At 42.6% G+C, this 19,267-nt stretch overlaps 1 protein-coding gene across 3 annotated transcripts; it reads right to left on the bottom strand.

Moving 5' to 3' along the window:
- Nucleotides 1-225: 225 nt before the first annotated feature.
- On the bottom strand, nucleotides 226-18,804 carry LOC110527730 (SAM pointed domain-containing Ets transcription factor). 3 transcript variants are annotated; one of them, XM_021609194.2, is made up of 6 exons: nucleotides 18,388-18,804; nucleotides 6,950-7,427; nucleotides 5,337-5,534; nucleotides 4,912-4,959; nucleotides 4,534-4,668; nucleotides 226-4,397 (listed from the first exon to the last, which is right to left on the bottom strand). In XM_021609194.2, the coding sequence occupies exons 2-6, from the start codon at nucleotides 7,413-7,415 to the stop codon at nucleotides 4,219-4,221; spliced, it is 1,026 nt and encodes a 341-aa protein (XP_021464869.1). In that variant the 5' UTR covers nucleotides 7,416-7,427; nucleotides 18,388-18,804; the 3' UTR covers nucleotides 226-4,218. The 3 variants fall into 3 exon arrangements, with proteins under 3 accessions (XP_021464869.1, XP_021464871.1, XP_021464870.1); XM_021609196.2 differs by lacking the exon at nucleotides 18,388-18,804 and adding an exon at nucleotides 8,562-8,757; XM_021609195.2 differs by having other exon boundaries at nucleotides 1,818-4,397; nucleotides 18,501-18,804.
- Nucleotides 18,805-19,267: the final 463 nt, after the last annotated feature.

The raw sequence follows: 19,267 nt of genomic DNA, 5'->3' as shown, positions 1-19,267 counted from the left end.
GAATGGGAGAAACTCCCCAAATACAGGTGTGCCAAGCTTGTAGCGTCATACCCAAGAAGACTTGAGGCTGTAATCGCTGTCAAAGGTGATTAAACAAAGTACTGAGTAAAGGGTCTAAATACTTATGTGTAAATGTGTAAATGCTAAAAAAAAAATTGCTTTATCATTTTGTGGTATTGTGTGTAGGTTGATGAGGGGAAAAACTATTCAGTCCATTTTAGTAACAAAATGTGGAAAATGTCAAGGGGTCTGAATACTTTTCCGAAGGCACTGTATTGACTCAGAGATGTGAATACGTACGTAAATTAGATTTTTCTGTATTTCATTCTCAATAAATTTGCAAAAAAAATCTTTAAACATGTTTTCACTTTGTAAATATGGGGTATTGTCAATGTTAAATAGATTTTTGAAGTAAGTCAAGTTGTATGAATACTTTCTGAAGGCACTTCACATCATCTTACAAATATCATGTGCAAAGGGAATCTTTGGTCGCAATCAGTGTTTTAATGTTTCTCATTTAAGTCTTGTTTATACCTGGTGCTAAAATATGTCCTGTGTTCTGATCTTGTCCACCTTCTGATCCACATGTTTAGACACGGGTAGATTACTAAAACACTGTGTTCTGATTGTGATCCAATCTTCCTGACCATCTCCGGAAGTAGTCAGGGACCCATTGTCTCTGTAAACAGACCTGGATTTAAATCATAATTATTCCGCCCTGTAAAATCATGGACAGGTAACACCATTGACTAATGGCATCAATAACTGTCTTACGTCTGCCAAATAATTTGCATACAGGGATGGACCAGAAAATCTGATCACAGTGCAGATTAGGTTGACAGATAAGAGCAGGGGTGCAACTTTCACTGGGTACGGACGGACGGGGGATGGGGGGGCATGACCCCTCCTACATTCCCCAGTTTTATCACTGCATTGTGTTACAAAAAGCGGCATAGGTGTGCTTTAGGACCATGCGGACGCCACAGAGAGGTCGGGTAGGTGATTTCAGTGGTTTCAGCCGGCTGGATTTAGGACCGTGCAGACACCACAGAGAGTGTGAACTGGGGTAGCTGTTGTCTGTATGTACTGTGCTTTTTCTTTAAGTTGCAAAAGCAAGCACATCAGAAACTGGCTTCTCTTTATTTGACTGATATAACTGGCCAGCTAACAGCTGTTTGACTCAACAGAAGAAAAAAATATTCCCAGCGCTGAGCTAGTAGTGCAACTGACATGTTAGATAATGTTTCATCCCCTCTAGTTGTTTGAAATGAATTAACTAGCTAGCCAGCTAGTGTACCACAGTCAGTTCAGCTCTAGCCTCTAGCTATCTGTCAGGTAACAGTATCTAACAGCTGTTGTGTGTATGGAAATGTTTTGTAGCCTTTGTTTGGTCAACAGAAGTAAATTAACTTGGCTCGTTTATGCCAGTTAATGTACCATTGGAGCTAGTCAAAAGTTGGCTAAAGTTAGATGTCATTTTGGCCCCAATCACAGTCAGTATAGCATTGATCTGTCAGTTTCCCTAGCTAACTCCCTACTTTTCACACTGACACGGTATAAACAGCTCTGTAGGCTTCACAGTCACAATGCACAGTCAGCACACAACACTATGCTCATCATCTCTTAGCAGGATCAGATGGTGACAGCTGTTGGATCAGGGTCAGACAGCCAGGGAAGAGCAGTCTACAGAGCTCAGGTGAATTTTGCAGTGTATTATAACAATCAGTGAATGGATGACAGGGGTCTCAGCAGGAGACCTCTCGCCATTACAATAACAGGGGAGGTTAGCATTTTGACATTTGTGCATCTATAACTTTCTCACTCATCATTATTCACAATTTATTCAGGATTATTCATAATCATGGTAGCATCCACATTCATGTAGAAGTATTTAGAAACATATTCTATTCTTATTTTCAATATTCGATTTTGTGGAAATGCAGGAAATGAGTTTAAGATGTCCATAAATTCTGAGGGAGGACCTCCAGACCCCCCACCAGATTATGTCCCACCCACTTCTAAAACCAAAGTTGTCCCCCTGTATAAGAGATACATTTTATTACCATTTGCAGACTTAACAGACCTTAATCAGATAGTGATGGAATCATCTTGATCAGATGATGAAAGCCTCATGTTAGATAGCACAAGGTGTGAATGAGGCTTTAGTTTAGACTGGATTGTATGCTCAGACGAATATATCCAGCTAGCTGGAACTATGCAGGTTACCAAGAATGTGCTTGAGATCGTAATAATACATGGGAACAACAAGACACGAGCCGAAGTGAGCCACCTACGATTCCCCACATTGCAGCTTCTTGTCATTGTTGGTAGCTGACTGTTCAAAATCATAACACCACACGGCCATCTACCTCATCGATGCGAGCTCATTATTTCCGTGAAGTTGTCAGCCAACCCGTTTATATGTGGAACTTTTCTTCTATAAAAACCATGCTCATAAGGTTCTAAATGGAGCCTGTATGGTGCTCTAAAGAACTCGTTCCTAATGTTTTATAAAGAAGCATAAAAAAGATTCTATATAGCACCAAAAAAGGGTTCCGCTATGATTACATCCCTTTTTGGGGCAATATAGAACCCTTTTTTTTTATGGTTTCGATGTAGAACCTTCACGGAGACTGCTTCAATAAAGAACCTTTCTCAATCTCAGTGGTTCTTTGTAGAAACATACATGAGTTTTTATTCTGGATTAAAAGCCATAATATACGGTTAAAATGCAATAGTTTTTATTATTGTGTTTATTAACAAGTTCAATCAGGTGTGGTAGTTCTGGAACGGCTGGGGGTCCCTGAGGAGAGAATTGAGAACTACTGACTTAGTCAACCATTCTCAATTGACACAAGGCCATACGTGAGTCTTTCACAAGACACTGTCACTGACCATAATCATACATAACATGTAATAAATAGCGTAACACAACAGATTAGATCAAATGGAAGGACAGTCACTCACGGTTGCACAGAAAGAGCTGTGAGCAAGCCAAGTCCCAAAGTATTTGAATGAGCTGCTGCTGCTACATGTCATTTTTTTGAACCTCAAAGAACCATTGAAGGGCTCCAAGGGTTCTTTGGGTCATTATGGTTCCACATAGAACCAGCACCCTTACCAAAAACCCCTCGAGGAACCCACATTTTTTTTATTGTATACTTCATAGAATTCAACAGAATTGGTAATGATCAATTATGAGATTAGTGATGCTGCTTGTTTTCAAGAATTGAACCTGTATTGCAATGGTAAAGATGGTGGAGGATACAGTTTTTGATGTAGATATTCCTATCTATATTTTTTTGGTTACATTTCAAATAAATGCTATTACAATTAAACGCAAGCAAAAGGTACAGAGCATATGACATATATGGTAATATACAGTGGTCTGGTGCTTTCTAGATGTTTTCTACGGCAGGGTGGAAAACCAACGGCTTTTACCAGTCAGTTACAGACTTTGACTGCATGAGTTTATTATGAGGGGGTTGTTGCTGCACTCCCATTCGGGTTCAGCGAAATGCTCTATTGTAAAAGCCTTTCGGGAGAGTTCGGAAGTGTGCCATGTGAATCATGAAAAAAAAGAAAGAGTGAGCTGTTTGCCTCTCTGGGTGACAGCCAAAAGCCAGAGCTGAACCCTATAGCCGAAGCAAAACTCCTAACCACATTCCCAGAGGAATGAGTAGAACAGGCTCTGATAAACAAGCACACGCAGACTGTTCTTCGTCCTACACACAGGGACACAGCAGGTACATAATGTATAACTGTGGGCAATGGCAATTTCTCTTCCTTATGTTTGATGCCAATCAATCAATCAAATGTTGTCTTCCGGTGTTTTAAGATACGGGTTATTGATTAAATGATATAATAGGGAAAAGGACAGGCAGATCGTGCAAACGAAAAAGGCAGTTCAAAAGTTTTTTTTCTTTTTCTTTCTTTGTTGTTTTGTGGTTCTGAAGAGGAATCAGCCCGGAGAAAAAGCACTTTCATTTTAGTCTCAAGTTTCTTCTCTGCATTAAAAAAAAGCGAAATATTCATTTGCCAACTTTGACTGCTGACACTTACTGGCAAAGGCTGGCAAAGGCTATGTGTACTTACAGGGGTTGGTCAGTGCATGCTTGTTAGTTTCACCCCTTTTCAGCTTGGCGTTGGTGTAATGTACAAGTGCAAGGTGTGATCGTGTGGCCCTTTCCTTGGAGACCTCTGTCCTCCTCCGTCCCCTCATACTGGGTGGACAAACTGATAGACCAGTCTCTGGGAGACATCAGGCTTGCGGATGATGCCCTTCTTGTAGTACTGCCGTATGGAGCGGCTCAGCTTGTCGTAGTTCATCGCTGGACGGTTCTTCCTCAGTCCCCAGAGTCTCGCCACGTGAGCCGAGTCCTCGATTTTGAAAATACCTGACAGAGAGCAGAGTGAGATTAGATATGGATTACTTTGTCACTGCATTAAATTGTCATTCTCCGTCTTTAAAAAAAAAATGCTTCTGAACTAATCCCACCAGTTCTCGGCGGTCACACAGTCTGTCCTGCTCACCTTTCTCCTTGTTGAGCCAGCGGATACAGCGTCCGTAGTTGTGGGGTTTGAGGAGCAGCTCTCTGAGGAACTGCCACAAGTGGATGGGCTGGCCTGAGCATGACGAGTCTGCCTCCAACCACAGCTCCTCTCCGCCTGCACAGAGGGATGAGCTATGAACACACGCGCGCACCCCCCCCCCCCCCCCCCCCCCCACACACACACACATTTTCTAACAAATCTGCACTATACATGACCCTCTGGTCTTCTTCCTAGGAGCTATGAACCCACACAACTGCCACTACTCCTTCCCAAGGGCCATGAACACTGGCCCTCGAGAAATGAGATTCATGTCACTTTCTTTCCTAACAAAGCTAATAAAGTAGAGGCTAAACCTACCTGTGATTTTGCTGTCTCCAACGGAACATCTCTCTTTCATCCAGGCAGCTGTAGAGAGGGAAAGAAGGGAGAGAAAGGGAGAGATGTATTGTTGTATTGTTTGAACAGAATGATAAAAGCTTCATTATCCTGAGGAGAAAACAGTAGTAAACTACAGTTTGTGCAGAATGTCTGTCTAAACCAGTCATCAGGGCCAGCCCCATGCATAAGCAACAAAAGTGGTCACTTGGGGCCCCCGCAAAAAAACATTTGTAATAATCATGGCTGAACCAGGCACGCAGAGCATGTGTTTAGGGGACCTGACCTTCAGGGGGCCCCAATTGATTTTGTTAGTCTTTCTCACTCATCTATCATATTAAAATGGCATAAGCTTAGGGCCCCCAAAAGTCTAGGGCCCTGTCAGTCATACAGCTATTATAACACACCTGACTTCCAGATGTCCAGGTGGGCGTGCAGGGTGTCTCCACACTGAGGGGACCTCTGCCTGAAGTCCTCTTCACTCATGGCACACAGGTCTTTTCCAGTGAGCTCCTGGAATGCCTTGCCGGCCTGAGGCAGTCTATACAGGTGCTCTGTCCACAACAACCACTTCTGGACGTTCCCCGAGCTCCACTCTATGGGGTCTGGGGATAACAGATAAGAACGGTCACAATAACACTCTATTTTGAATTGTCCCCTATACATCTATTGATGTTGAACAAATTATTAGCAAACTAGCAGTAACATTTACTGTAAATGTCAACTGCATGTCTGTTGGCCTGCAATAGGGAGGGATCTATTCAGGATAGAGGGTTACCAAAACAACCATGAACACAGTGGAGACCCTAGATGTGTGTGCTCCCCACACTGCAGAATCAGTTTATCTCTGGTCACACACACACACACACACACACACACACACACACACAGAGTGCAATCAAATGCTGTTAATCAGAGGCCAATTACTGTCTTCACCATAAAGTATTTATTTGCCTTGTCTTTTCTCTGCGAGCTTCGCTCTGGGTGAACTCTAATCGCAGGCGTGGCCTAGGGAGAATGGTGGTTTGCATAAGGTGGGGTACTGTTCTGTTGTGTACAATCATTTTCATCAGTTGAAACGCACCACGAGACTACATTTTGGATACAGTGGTAGCAGCAGGAGGAGAAAAAGTAGGGTCTCTGTGATGAAAGGGTGTGACTGACAGAAGACATCTTACAATACACACAGTACTGTATGCCCTTGACCTGCTGTTTGCTTTGCCAGTTGAACAGACCTCACCCATGCACTGTGTACACGGCTGTTGGCAGGCAAGCAGTACCGTCATTCCCACTAGGTCCTGTTGGGTATTTGTTAAACACATGCAAAGGTTGGGATTATACAGATCCTGGAGCAAACAAGCATGACTTGCGTCAGCGAGACATAGTTCATCATTAAGAGCTGTCATCCATCTCATTATCATCTTGCGGCAGGCAGATTCTGCAGATGTGTCTGCTCTGAATCAATATATCAATACCTTGTGTCAACACCTGATTGGACAGTATGCATGAATAGGCTAGAATGAATGGCTCTGGTGTTTTTCATGCTCATGAAAGGGAGACAGGATCATGCAGTAGAGGCAGCCATAGATGAAGAATTAGGAAAAAGTGTAAAGTCCCTCAGTCCACGGACTATGGCTCATCAAGCCTAGTGGTTGGAGCATTGGGCAAGTAACCACTGGATCGAATCCTCAAGCTGACAAGGTAAATATCTGTCCCCGGGCGACGAAGATGTGGATGCCCCCCCCCCCCCCCCCCCCCGCACCTATCTGATTCAGAGGAAGACACGTTTCAAAGGCGGAAGACACGTTTCAGTTGTACAGTTGTACTGTATTCAGTTGTACATCCCCCTTTCCCTTTTCCAAAATATGGACGGCACAGAACGCTGATGTGACAAGGATCAATTAATCCTACATAGAATCGGTACCCAACACAAGACATATCTTTAAACAGGAATGTCTATTCTACTAACTCCACTAATTCTAGCACGAGAGTGGTCGTTTGCTATTGTAACAGTACCTACCTGGGATGATGTTGAGCAGCTTGCAGGCCGTCTCGATGTCCTTCAGCACCTCCCCGACCACCATGCTTTGGACCTGCTCCAGGGATCGCTCCTCCTCCTGGCCCTCCAGCCCCGGTGAGAGCCCCAGGGCCTGGCTGTCGATGACGGGGCACTGCTCTGGCTCCTCACGGTGCTCGGTCCTGGTTATGGGAAGAGGCACGGGACAAGCCTGACCCGAGGAAGCCTCGGTCACCTTCACCAGCCAGGTGGAGTCCTCGGTGAAGAGCATGTCGAAGCAGGACAGGTGGAGGCCCGGAAGGCCGCGATGCTCAAGAGCCTCCATGCAGGGCTTGGTGTCCTCCATCTCCCAGGCCATACCAGCTTCTGCACCTGTCCTGTCTCCCAAGGGGCTTTCAGGCAGACCTAGGCGGGATGGAAACAATGGGCTGCTGCCCTCTGATGATAGACTCTCCCCTGGACTCGACATGGCTGCTGCCTCCTTGTGAGGGAAGAAGAATGGATATTTAGTTTACAATAGTCATAAAGATTTGCCAATTTCAAGAATGTGATAGTACCAACAGTATTTCCTATTTGATATGTTAATATATTGTGTGTGTGGAGATCAGTGGTGTAAAGTACTTAAGTACAAATACTTAAGTACTACTTAAGTAGTGTTTTGGGGTATCTGTACTTCACTTTACTATTCATATTTTTAGCAACATTTACTTTTACTTCACTACATTCGTAAAGAAAATTACTTTTTACTCCATACATTTTCCCCTACACCCAAAAGTACTTGTTACATTTCGACAGGAAAAGGTCCAATTCACACACTTATCAAGAGAACATCCCTGGCCATATCTACTGCCTCTGATCTGGCGGACTAGGTAAACACAAATGCTTTGTTTGAAATAATGTCTGAGTGATGGCGTGTGCCCCTGACTATCCGTCAATAAAAATAATTTTAAAAGATTAATAAGGAACTTGAAATTATTTATACTTTTACTTTTGATACTTAAGTACATTTTAGCAATTCCATTTACAGTTGATACTTAAATATATTTAAAACCAAATACGTTTTTTTACTTTTACTCAAGTGGTATCTTACTGGATGACTTTCACTTTTACTTGAGTCATTTTATATCAAGGTATCTTTACCTTTACTCAAGTACGACAATTGAGTACTTTTTCCACCACTAGTGGAGATACAGGGCATTGACCACATTCACATAGTTCATGACGGGATAATGAAAACCAGCCGTTTGCCATCAAACTTGGTATGATCCTGCAACACCTGTGTGCTATGTGGATAATTATCTGACAACTTCCCATAGCCAACTTGTTGACCCAGGGTAAACAAGTGTTTCTTCATTTGCGTGGGAATGAGCAGAATCAAGCTCTAGTTCTCTTTCATATATCCAATTCAGTTTGATGTAAGACTGGAAAACATGAATACTTATTTCACTGAAAACCTTGTAAAGAAAGTGTAACCAGTGACCTACGTGAACATCCTGATAGCCAAACTGTAATAACCTCTTGGAATTAGTCAAATTCGACTAAGAAGTATTCTTTTTTTTAAAAAACAACATTATACAGTAGATGATGTTCTTGCAGTAAATCAAAAGCACAGTACCTTCAAGAAACTATACCTTCGCGCCCAAAGCTCCGGCTGCTAAACGTGCAACAGTTTCGAAAACGTTAAGAAAGCCCATCAGAGGGACTGCGGGTGTGACTCCTCCAGAGTGATGCACAGTGAACAGAACAGAAACTGAGGTGAGAGCATGTTTGCAGAGGCTCTTTAAATGTGTCCTGAGTCAAGTGAAGACACAGGGGGAATGACCCTTTAGAGAGTGCACAGAACCAGCAGGGCAGGCATGGGGCAAAATGGATTGCACTGAGTCTCTTACTTGTGGGTCAGTGGCCCAGAATGGGTGGTGACTTGGGGGTAGGTGACTTGTATTGAGGCCTAAAGCGGTACGACCGCCTGCCTTTTCCTTTCAAGGTGCCGTCTCCACAGCCCTCTGGCTCCACTGTCAGCTGGAATTTTTAATCAAATGAAAGAAAGATAGTGTGGAGGAGAAGACACCTCAAATGTAGTATGACGGTGGGCCAGTGTTGTTGTCTGCTAAGGAACAGTCCCATAAGAATATTTGGAGGAATTTGTACTTCTTGTGTCAATTCACTCTGTTTACGTACACGCTGGTTTCAAGGGTTTTGCCCTGCCTCGTGTAAAGCGGCCCAAAGTTATTCCTCACCATGTGACCTGAACAGGAAAAACGCCTTTCCTTAGAAACTTTCCACACAGCTGCAATACGACTGGCATCAGAGTGGCATCCTAAGTCAACATCAGAGGTTGTCAGCTGTACCACTGACCAGTGTAATCTCAGGATGACCTCACTTATGGTTCACAGTGGCTACCTGCTGCCACAGGTGGTAAATGGGAAGAAACGTAGCTGTCATAGAGACAGGGGTTATCAGTAGTTGTGCCGTGGTAAAAGACGCCTGCTATCGCACAGCACATGTTCAAGGAGAGACATGGTTTGTTTGCCCAGATAGACTGTAAGCCACTGTTTTCATAAAACAACTATAACACTATTGTACCACACCCAGCAACTGCAATCCAAACCATCTATATTTATGTTGATCAATTGTTCCACTTGGTATATGGTTGTTTTTCAAAGAAACTAAGAAAGTGATTGAACTGATCAGACTTTGAATATTCCTTGGGGTGAGGATAAGGCTACTTTAGCGTTGCAACAATGATCCTTGCGGGAACACAGTTGACAGACTGTACCAGTCCTATTAACCCTAAAGGAAATTAAGTTATCCTCTCCAAAAGAGCCCTCCTCTCTCTCTCTCTATCTCTCTATTCTCCACATCTCCAAACCCCTCCCCATTCCTCCTTTTATCTCCCAATTTCCCGCTAAGGGTCTGGGGATAACCCAATGTCTCTTCTCTTCATCAGGAGTCAGATTAAAAAGCGCCAGGCGGTGTACCGGCCAGCCTGCTGTGTGTCCACTCTCCTCTGTAACAGCTTGCGCTAAGCCCATTAGCCCGGCAAATTTAGCCACATTAGCTTTTTCCAAAAGGGGAGGGGACGAGAGAAAGAGGCACAAACATGCTCCCCAGGGGAAGGATTAAGGGCCTGACTGATCTCTAAATGAGTTTGGTCAAGACGGTGATATTCATTTCGGGAGAATTAGGCTTCGCTCCATTTGCTAGCCAGGCCTTAGACACACAGTCAGATGAACCATAGCCATGAAGGCAGCCATCCTCCCTGGTAACCATTTAACCACTTTTTATTTATCTTTCTTATATTTCTTTTGACATTCTCTGTATCAAGCCTGCTTGTAATCAAAGCATGGATGAGTCTCTCTGTATCAGACTGAGAAATGAAACAGCAGCACCATGGCAATGTTCCTCAGGTGGTAACATTTTGGTCACATTCCTAACGTGTGATTCACAATTGTGTTCAGAATCTAAAATAACACCTAGGTTTTTTACCTGGTGTTTTATCTTTATTGCCAGTGAATTCAAATGTGCGGCTAGATTCCCTCACTGTGCTTGGTGACAAAGAAATGTAAAGTTGTGTATCGTCTGTGTAGCAGTGAAAATCAATGCTGTGCTTTCTGATAACACTGCCATTTTTTCAGGAACAGGAGTTGAATACCCTGACTGCTATATATTCTGTAAAACAACTCTTGAAACAAAAGAGTGCATCAGTAATAGATATAGGGAGACACAACTGTCACCAGATTTCACTTGTTGAGTCCTCTCCCTGTGCACTTCCAAAGAAAGGGCTCCCTTGTTTGATTTTGGAGTTAAAGAAGTATATACAGTCAGGTGTGACTGTTTGCTGTGTGTGTATGGTTTAAAGAGAGATTTGGGGCTCTATTCAATCAGATCTTCTTTAGTCGACATCTGCATAGCGGATGCAACAGCTGTCAAATCCACAAGAGGCTCCTGGCATTATACCTAAAGCGGGCATTGCCATTAGCAGCACGGAGTCGCATTATGAGAAATCCAATGCAGCCTTGTTCAAAGTGTTCAAAGTTTGAACACTACACTAAACTGAGATGTAGGATTATCTACACCTCCATTAGGCTGATGGAAAAAAAATGTTTGTATAGCCTTCTTCTCCCCAATTTTGTGATATTCAATTGGGATGCAATTATGATCTTGTCTCATCGCTGCAACTCCCCAACGGGCTTGGGAGATGGAGAAGGTTGAGTAATGCATCCCCCGAAACATGACCCACCAAGCAGCGCTTCTTAACACCCGTCCGCTTAACCCGGAAACCAGCCGCACCTACATTTAAATGTGTCTACCATGTCCACAGTGTGTCTGGATTCCCTTTTCCCGCGGTACATTCAAATGCCAGTATGCATTCTACAAATGGCGGAATAGGCAAAACATGATAATAACGCAATAACAACTGATGGGAGTAGCTAAATACTGTTGCTAACTAACTTGGGGTCCCAAGTGGCACAGTGGTCTAAAGCACTGCATCAAGGTGTCACTATAGAAACGCTGCTTCGAATTCAGGCTGTATTGGGTGCCCCATAGGACGGTGCACAATTGGCCCAGCGTTGTCCGGGTTTGGCTGGTATAGGCGGTCATTATAAATAAGAATTTGTTCTTAACTGACTTGCGTAGTCAAAGGTTAAATAAAAACATTTAAAATATGTAAACTAGCCAGCTGACATCTGTAGCAAGCAATGCTAAAGGGATTGCGAATGGGTTAGCATAACTCTAGCCAAATAATTCTAGGAACGTATTTCCTCCATTCGGTCGCAAAACACCCTCTTCTGCAGACTAGTGGGAGTAGTGATGATGACATCATCCACTGTATGGGCTTTCCAATTGTGTCCAGACTGAGAAGAAAACCGAACACAATGCATACCTGACAGCCTCATGAAGTGGTCAGCCAGCTCTAAACACAATCAGACCACAAAGTGACTTTTGTGCGTCTAGACCCGTCTTTTCAATGCGTTCTTCGTATTCTGATAGTGGAAGTCGTGTGTAAGTGTCAAGTGTAGACATGACCTTAGTGAACGGTTTCTTTGTGTGCCTCGCTGTTTTGCAGTTGTTGTAACATGGGACCATTTTCACCTGTAATGCAGGTGCATTGGCATCAGGCCAGGTTCTTCAGAGAGGAACACCCTTTTGAGTGGGTGGCTACAGTTACCTATAGGGGTGTGCCAACCTGAAAATACTGGTATTCATAATCGTAGGACTATTAGTAATTGACAGTTAATAGTTGGATCGGATGATACTTGTGATCGGAAAACACACAAGTGTTTTAATATGCCTAAAATAGATGTTGGCAAAATACCAATCTCTCTGCGAAATAAACTGCAGATTATGAGCAGCGCGTGGAGGGGTTTGTGTCCTCAATTTGCAGCAAGCAGTTTGCTGTCACTCATTCAGAATGCGCATCCACGTTTAATCTTTTCTCCGTACCCTCGCCCCGCTTCCGTTAGATACAGTACACTGCACATTGATAGCTTGAGCAAACGTCCTACCCATTTGATTTATCATAGCAGCAGGAAGCAGCAAGAAATGATCAGACCGAAACATGCAAGGAGAAGTGGTTAGTTGAAAATACTAGGCGAATCCAGTGGATTTAGAAATACAGTTTAGCTCTATCCAATCAGAGCAGCTAGATCAACGTACCAGTTGAGTTATTTAGACCACGTAGCACCTTGCATTTTATTGAAAGATCTGAACCGGGTCTGGTAACCGAAACGTACTTTTTCCCCGATCACGGATAGGCTAATAACAAAAAAATATTAGCCTACCGATTGCCCATATCTGTTAAAGTACTTGTTTTGTCCGATTAGGCTACTCGGCACACCATACTTTTGGCCTTTTCCAAATGCTCACATAACACTCAATCTTGACAGAATATTATCCTTACAGAACTACACACGCACGTTTTGAGTGTTTAGTGCTATTGAGCAGCTGTACCCTTAATATTTCCTATCTCTAAAGAGGCCGTTGCTACATGCTCAAGTGCTGTGGTGTTATGGTTTGGGTAGCAGCCAAACCAAACCATTGTCACTTTTCTGATAAATGTACAGTGCCTTCAGAAAGTATTCACACCCCTTAACCTTTTTCACACATTGTTGTGTTACAGCCTGAATTTAAAATGGATTACATTTAGATGTTTTTGTCACTGGCCTACACACACAACCACATAATATCAAAATGGAATTATGCTTTTGTCTACATTTTTTACAAGTTTATAAAAATGTTTAATCTGAAATATCTTGAGTCAATAAGTATTCAACGCCTTTGTTACGGCAAGCCTGAATAAGTTGAGTAAAAATGTGCTTAAAAACTGTTAGGATCCGCCCCTTTTTTACATTTTCGCCTAAAATGACATACCCAAATCTAACTGCCTGCAACTCAGGCCCTGAAGCAAGGATATGCATATTCTAGGTACCATTTGAAAGGAAACACTTTGACGTTTGTGGAAATGTGAAAGGAATGTAGGAGAATATAACACAATAGATCTGGTAAAAGATAATACAAAAAAACAACAAAAAATGTTATTTTGTATTTTCTTTGTACCATCATCTTTGAAATGCAAGTGAAAGGCCATAATGTATTATTCCAGCCCAGATGCAATTTAGATGTTGGCCTCTAGATGACAGCAGTGTATGTGCAAACTTTTAGACTGATCCAATGAACCATTGCATTTATGTTCAAAATGTTGTCTCAAGACTGCTCAAATATGCCTAATTTGTTTATTATTAACTTTTCAAGTTCAAAACTGTGCACTCTCCTCAAACACCAAGGAAGTGAAAAAGCAAGCCAAGTTAACAAACAGATTCCCGACCATTTCGAATCCCACCGTACCTTCTCCACTATGCAATCTGGTTTCAGAGCTGGTCATGGGTGCACCTCAGCCACGCTCAAGGTCCTAAATTATATCATAACCGTCATCGATAAGAGACATTACTGTGCAGCCGTATTCATCGACCTGGCCAAGGCTTTCGACTCTGTTGAGCACCACATTCTTATTGGCAGACTCAACAGCCTTGGTTTCTCAAATGATTGCCTCGCCTTGTTCACCAACTACTTCTCTGATAGAGTTCAGTGTGTCAAGTCTGTTGTCCGGACCTCTGGCATTCTGTATGGGGGTGCCAGAAGGTTCAATTCTCGGGCCGACTCTCTTCTCTGTATACATCAATGATATCGCTCTTGCTGCTGGTGATTCTCTGATCCACCTCTACGCAGACGACACCATTCTGTATACTTCTGGCCCTTCTTTGGACACTGTGTTAACTAACCTCCAGACGAGCTTCAATGCCATACAACTCTCCCGTGGCCTCCAACTAATCTTAAATGCAAGTAAAACTAAATGCATGCTATTCAACCGATCACTGCACACACCTGCCCACCCGTCCAGCATCACTACTCTGGAGGGCTCCGACTTAGAATATGTGGATAACTAAAAATACCTAGGTGTCTGGTTAGACTGTAAACTCTCCTTCCAGACTCACATTAAGCATCCCCTATCCAAAACTAAATCTAGAATCAGCTTCCTATTTCGCAACAAAGCATCATTCACTCATGCTGCCAAACATACCCTCGTAAAACTGACCATCCTACCGATCCTCGACTTCGCCGATGTCATTTATAAAATAGCCTCCAACACTCTACTCAACAAATTGGATGCAGTCTATCACAGTGCCATCCGTTTTGTCACCAAAGCCCCATATACTACCCACAACTGCGACCTGTACGCTCTCGTTGGCTGGCATTTGCTTCATACTCTTCACCAAACCCACTGACTCCAGGTCATCTACAACTCTCTGCTAGGTAAAGCCCCGCCTTATCTCAGCTCACTGGTCACCATAGCAGCACCCACTCATAGCATGCCCTCCAGCAGGTATATTTCACTGGTTACCCCCAAAGCCAATTCCTCCTTTGGCCGCCTTTCCTTCCAGTTCTCTGCTGCCAATGACTGGAACAAACTGCAAAAATCACTGAAGCTGGAGACTCATATCTCCCTCACTAGCTTTAAGCACCAGCTGTCTGAGCAGCTCACAGATCACTGCACCTGTACGTAGCCCATCTGTAAACAGCCCATCCAACTCCCTCATCCCCATACTGTATTTATTTATCTTGCTCCTTTGCACCCCAGTATCTCTACTTGCACATTCATCTTCTGTACATCTACCATTCCAGTGTTGAATTGATATAGTGTAATTACTTCGCCACCATAGCCTATTTCTTGCCTTATTTATTGCCTTATCTTACCTCATTTGCACTCACTGTATCTAGACTTTTTGTTTTCTTTTTATCAACTGTATTATTGACTGTATGTTTTGTTTATTCCATGTGTAACTCTGTGTTGTTGTATGTGTCGAACTGCTATGCTTTATCTTGGCCAGGTCGCAGTTGCAAATGAGAACTTGTTCTCAACTAGTCTACCTGGTTAAGGTGAAAAACAAAAACAAAACAAAAAACAATAGCATGGTAATCTTTTACTGTAATAGCTACTGTAAATTGGACAGTACAGTTAGATTAACAAGAATTTAAGCTTTCTGCCAATATCAGATAAATCTATGTCCTGGGAAATTGTATTGTTAGTTACAACCTCATGCTAATCGCATTAGCCTACATTAGCTCAACCGTCCCGTGGAAGGTACACTGATCCCGAAGAAGTTTTAAGAAGTCACATAATAAGTGGCATGGACTCACTTTGTGTGCAATAATGGCGTTTAACATGATTTTTGAATGACTACCCTATCTCTGTACCCCACACATACAATTATCTGTAAGGTCCCTCGGTCGAGCAGTGCATTTCAAACACAGATTCAACCACAAAGACCAGGGAGGTTTTTCAATACCTCGCAAAAAGATGGGTAAAAAATGGGTAAAAAAAACAAACATTGAATACCCCTTTGAGCATAGTGGTCATTAACTACACGTTGGATCGTGCATCAATACACCCAGTCACTTCAAAGATACAGGTGTCCTTGCTAACTCAGTTGCCAGAGAGGAAGGAAACCGCTCAGGTATTTCACCATGACGCAAATTGTGACTTTAAAACAGTTACAGAGTGTAATGGCTGTGATAGGATAAAACTGAGGATATAGTTACTTCACAATACTAACCTAATTGACAGAGGGAAAAGAAGGAAGTCGATACATAATAAAAATATTCCCAAACCTGTTTGCAACCATTTACTAAAGTAGTACTGCAAACAATGTGGTACAGCAATTCACTTTTTGTCCTGAAAACAAAGTGTTACATTTGGTGCCAATCCAATACAACAGATTACTGAGTACCACTCTCCATATCTTCAAGCACTGTGGTGGCTGCATCATGTTATGGAGATGCTTGAAATCGTTAAGGACTGGGGAGTTTTTCAGGATAAAAAATAAACGGAATGGAGCTAAGCACAGGCATAATCCTAGAGGAAAACCTGGTTCAGTCTGCTAGTAGATTAATTCACCTTTCAGCAGGACAATAACCTAAAACATAAGGCCAAATCTACACTGGAGACAGTGATTGCTCCTCGGTGGCCGAGTTACAGTTTGGACTTAAATCTGCTTGAAAATCTATGGCAAGATCTGAAAATAGTTGTCTAGCAATGATAAACAACCAATTTGACAGAGCTTAATGAATTTTGAAAAGAATAAAGGGAAAATATTGCGCAATCCAGGTGTGGAAAGCTCTTAGAAAGAAAGACTCACAGCTGTCATCGCTGCCAAATGTAATTCTAACATGCATTGACTCAGGGGTTTGAATACTCAAGATACATTGGTGTTTTATTTTTCATGTGTTTTTTATAAATGTTAGAATATTTCTTCCACTTGGACATTAAAGTATTTTGTGTAGATCGTTGACAAAAAAAATCACAATTTAATCTATTTTAATCCCACTTTGTAACACAATAAAATGTGGAAAGAGTCAAGGGGTGTGAATACATTCTGAAGGCACTGTAAATCCATCAGGCACCTGTGCCATTCTGGTCGTCCACCAGGGGAGGGTTTTGGATAATGCCATATTTCTCATTTTTATTACCTCAGGGAATCCTTCACTATCTATAATTGGCAAGATACCTTTCATGTAATGGCAGATAAATTGGTCTGTGGTCATATTTGTGATCAGTCCCCTCCTTTATTCCTTTATTCCCTGTTCCCTCATGACTGCACGGCCAGGCACGACTCCAACACCATCATCATTTGGGGTGGCAGGGTAGCCTAGTGGTTAGAGTGTTGGACTAGTAACTGGAAGGTTGCAAGTTCAAACCCCCGAGCTGACAAGGTATAAATCTGTTGTTCTGCCCCTGAACAGGCAGTTAACCCACTAGGCCGTCATTGAAAATAAGAATTTGTTCTTAACTGACTTGCCTAGTTAAATAAAATTATGTTTGCGGATGACACAGCATTGGTAGGCCTGATCACTGACAATGACGAGATAGCCTATAGGGAGGAGGTCAGAGACATGTGGTGCCAGGACAACAATCTATATGGCAACTGCACGGCCTTCGACCGCAAGGCACTACAGAGGGTAGTGTGAATGGCCCAGTACATCCCTGCCATCCAGGACCTCTATACCAGGTGGTGACAGAGGAAGGCCCTAAAAATTGTCAAAGTCACCACCCTAGTCATAGACTGTCTGCTACCACACAGCAAGCGGTACCGGAGCACCAAGTCTAGGTCCTAGAGGCTTCTAAACAGCTTCTACCCAAGCCATAAGACTCCTGGACACCTAATCAAATGGCTACCAAGACTATTTGTATTGCCCCCCACCCTCTCCCCTTCTTTTACACCGCTGCTACTCTGTTGTTATCATCTATGCATTGTGTCACTTTAATAACTCTACCTACATGCACACCTCAACTAACCGGTGCCCCCGCACATTGACTCTGTACAGGTACCCACCCGCCTGTATATATTCTCGCTATTGTTATTTTACTGCTGCTTTTAAATTACTTCTTACTTTTATTTCTTATTCTTATCTGTATTTTCTTTTTAACTGCATTGTTGTTAGGGGCTCATAAGTAAGCTAAGCATTTCACTGTAAGGTCTTCAATCAAATTAAATTTGATTTGATTTGAAATTGATTGACAAACATCAGAAGTACTCAGACAGGTGCAATGTTGCAGAGTTGGAGCATACAGATTCTCTAGTACCTTTATGTTGAATAAAATACAATAAAATGAAATACCACATCGTGCTGTATGACAGGAAATTATGATATTTTATCAGCATTAGAGCTGCATCTTTATAAAATGTAACCCCATATACCTTTGAAGTTATCTTATGGGGTAAAGTAATTTTCTTTCAGAAATGTTAAATTAAGACCAATGCAGAGCGAACAACACCTGATAAATTACTGATAAGAACACACCTTGGAGACAATTCTGTGGCTTTTTCACCCATACACACAGACTCCACAAAAAGTACATCCTGTCTACCTGTCCGACTCCTTACCTGGGCCAAGGTGTGCTGGCCTCTGGGTGGTCTCAGGCAGGGCTGAGACTGGTGCTGAGTGTAGACAATACAGGACCCCAACAGGTGTAAGGTAGACTTGTGGTGATGATTACCTCTAGTCCAGTTAGCTCAGATTCCAGTCTCTTCTGTCAGTCTGCAGGTGTCTGGTGTTTTATGATGGGCCAGGAGATGAGCCAGGCAGCCGAGCAGGCTGACAGCAGGTAGGGAGAGCAGGCCAATAAGTAACCCAGAAGACTGATGAAGAATCCTATACCTGAGGGCCTGAGGCAGTCTACTAGTCTGTGCTGGATCTTAAAAGGCGCAGACTTATAAAGGCGCAGCCCAAAAGCACACTAAGGCTAACTTATGCTATCAGTGACAATGTACCTGCTGTGGGTGTGACAGAGGGAGAGTGAGAGTGTGTGAAGGAATTCCAGTACCATTGACTGCAGGTCATATTTATACTAGGGCAGCCTTGTTTAACTAAGCACACACAGTCTGTGTGTGTGTGTGTGTGTGTGTGTGTGTAACACACATAACACAAAGTAATTTCTCAACCCTGTTAGTACAACGGCATCTGATCTTAGTTCAAAGTATATGGGTGTCTGAGTGTCCATGACAGCTTCCTGTTTAATCTGGAAGATTCTGTACAGGTTAAGTGAACTTTCATGGGGAAATAGACTGTACGTCATTAGAAAATGATACTTGAAAATAGTTATTTTGATGTAAAAAAAAAAATGTAGTTGTCATCTTAACTTGAATGTAGTTTGTACTTTACTCTACTTCACATGTCCAACCATCTTGGGAAATTAATTCAACATAGATATTACACTTAACAAAAATATAAACGTAACATGTAAAGGCCCATGTTTCATTAGCC

The sequence above is a fragment of the Oncorhynchus mykiss genome, chromosome 7 (assembly GCF_013265735.2).
Source record: "Oncorhynchus mykiss isolate Arlee chromosome 7, USDA_OmykA_1.1, whole genome shotgun sequence".
In the NCBI taxonomy this organism is placed as follows: domain Eukaryota; kingdom Metazoa; phylum Chordata; class Actinopteri; order Salmoniformes; family Salmonidae; genus Oncorhynchus; species Oncorhynchus mykiss.
Note: the sequence above shows the minus strand (reverse complement) of the source record. Positions and strands in the feature narration are given on the sequence as shown.

What these genes read in the sequence shown, in the direction of transcription:
- LOC110527730 (XM_021609194.2), bottom strand. Translation starts at nt 7,415, where the DNA reads ATGTCGAGTCCAGGGGAGAGTCTATCATCAGAGGGCAGCAGCCCATTG. An exon ending in GCTGCTCAACATCATCCCAG is followed by an intron (nt 5,535 to 6,949) that starts GTAGGTACTGTT and finishes TGTTATCCCCAG; the next exon opens with ACCCCATAGAGTGGAGCTCG. An exon ending in CCTGGACATCTGGAAGTCAG is followed by an intron (nt 4,960 to 5,336) that starts GTGTGTTATAAT and finishes CCCTCTCTACAG; the next exon opens with CTGCCTGGATGAAAGAGAGA.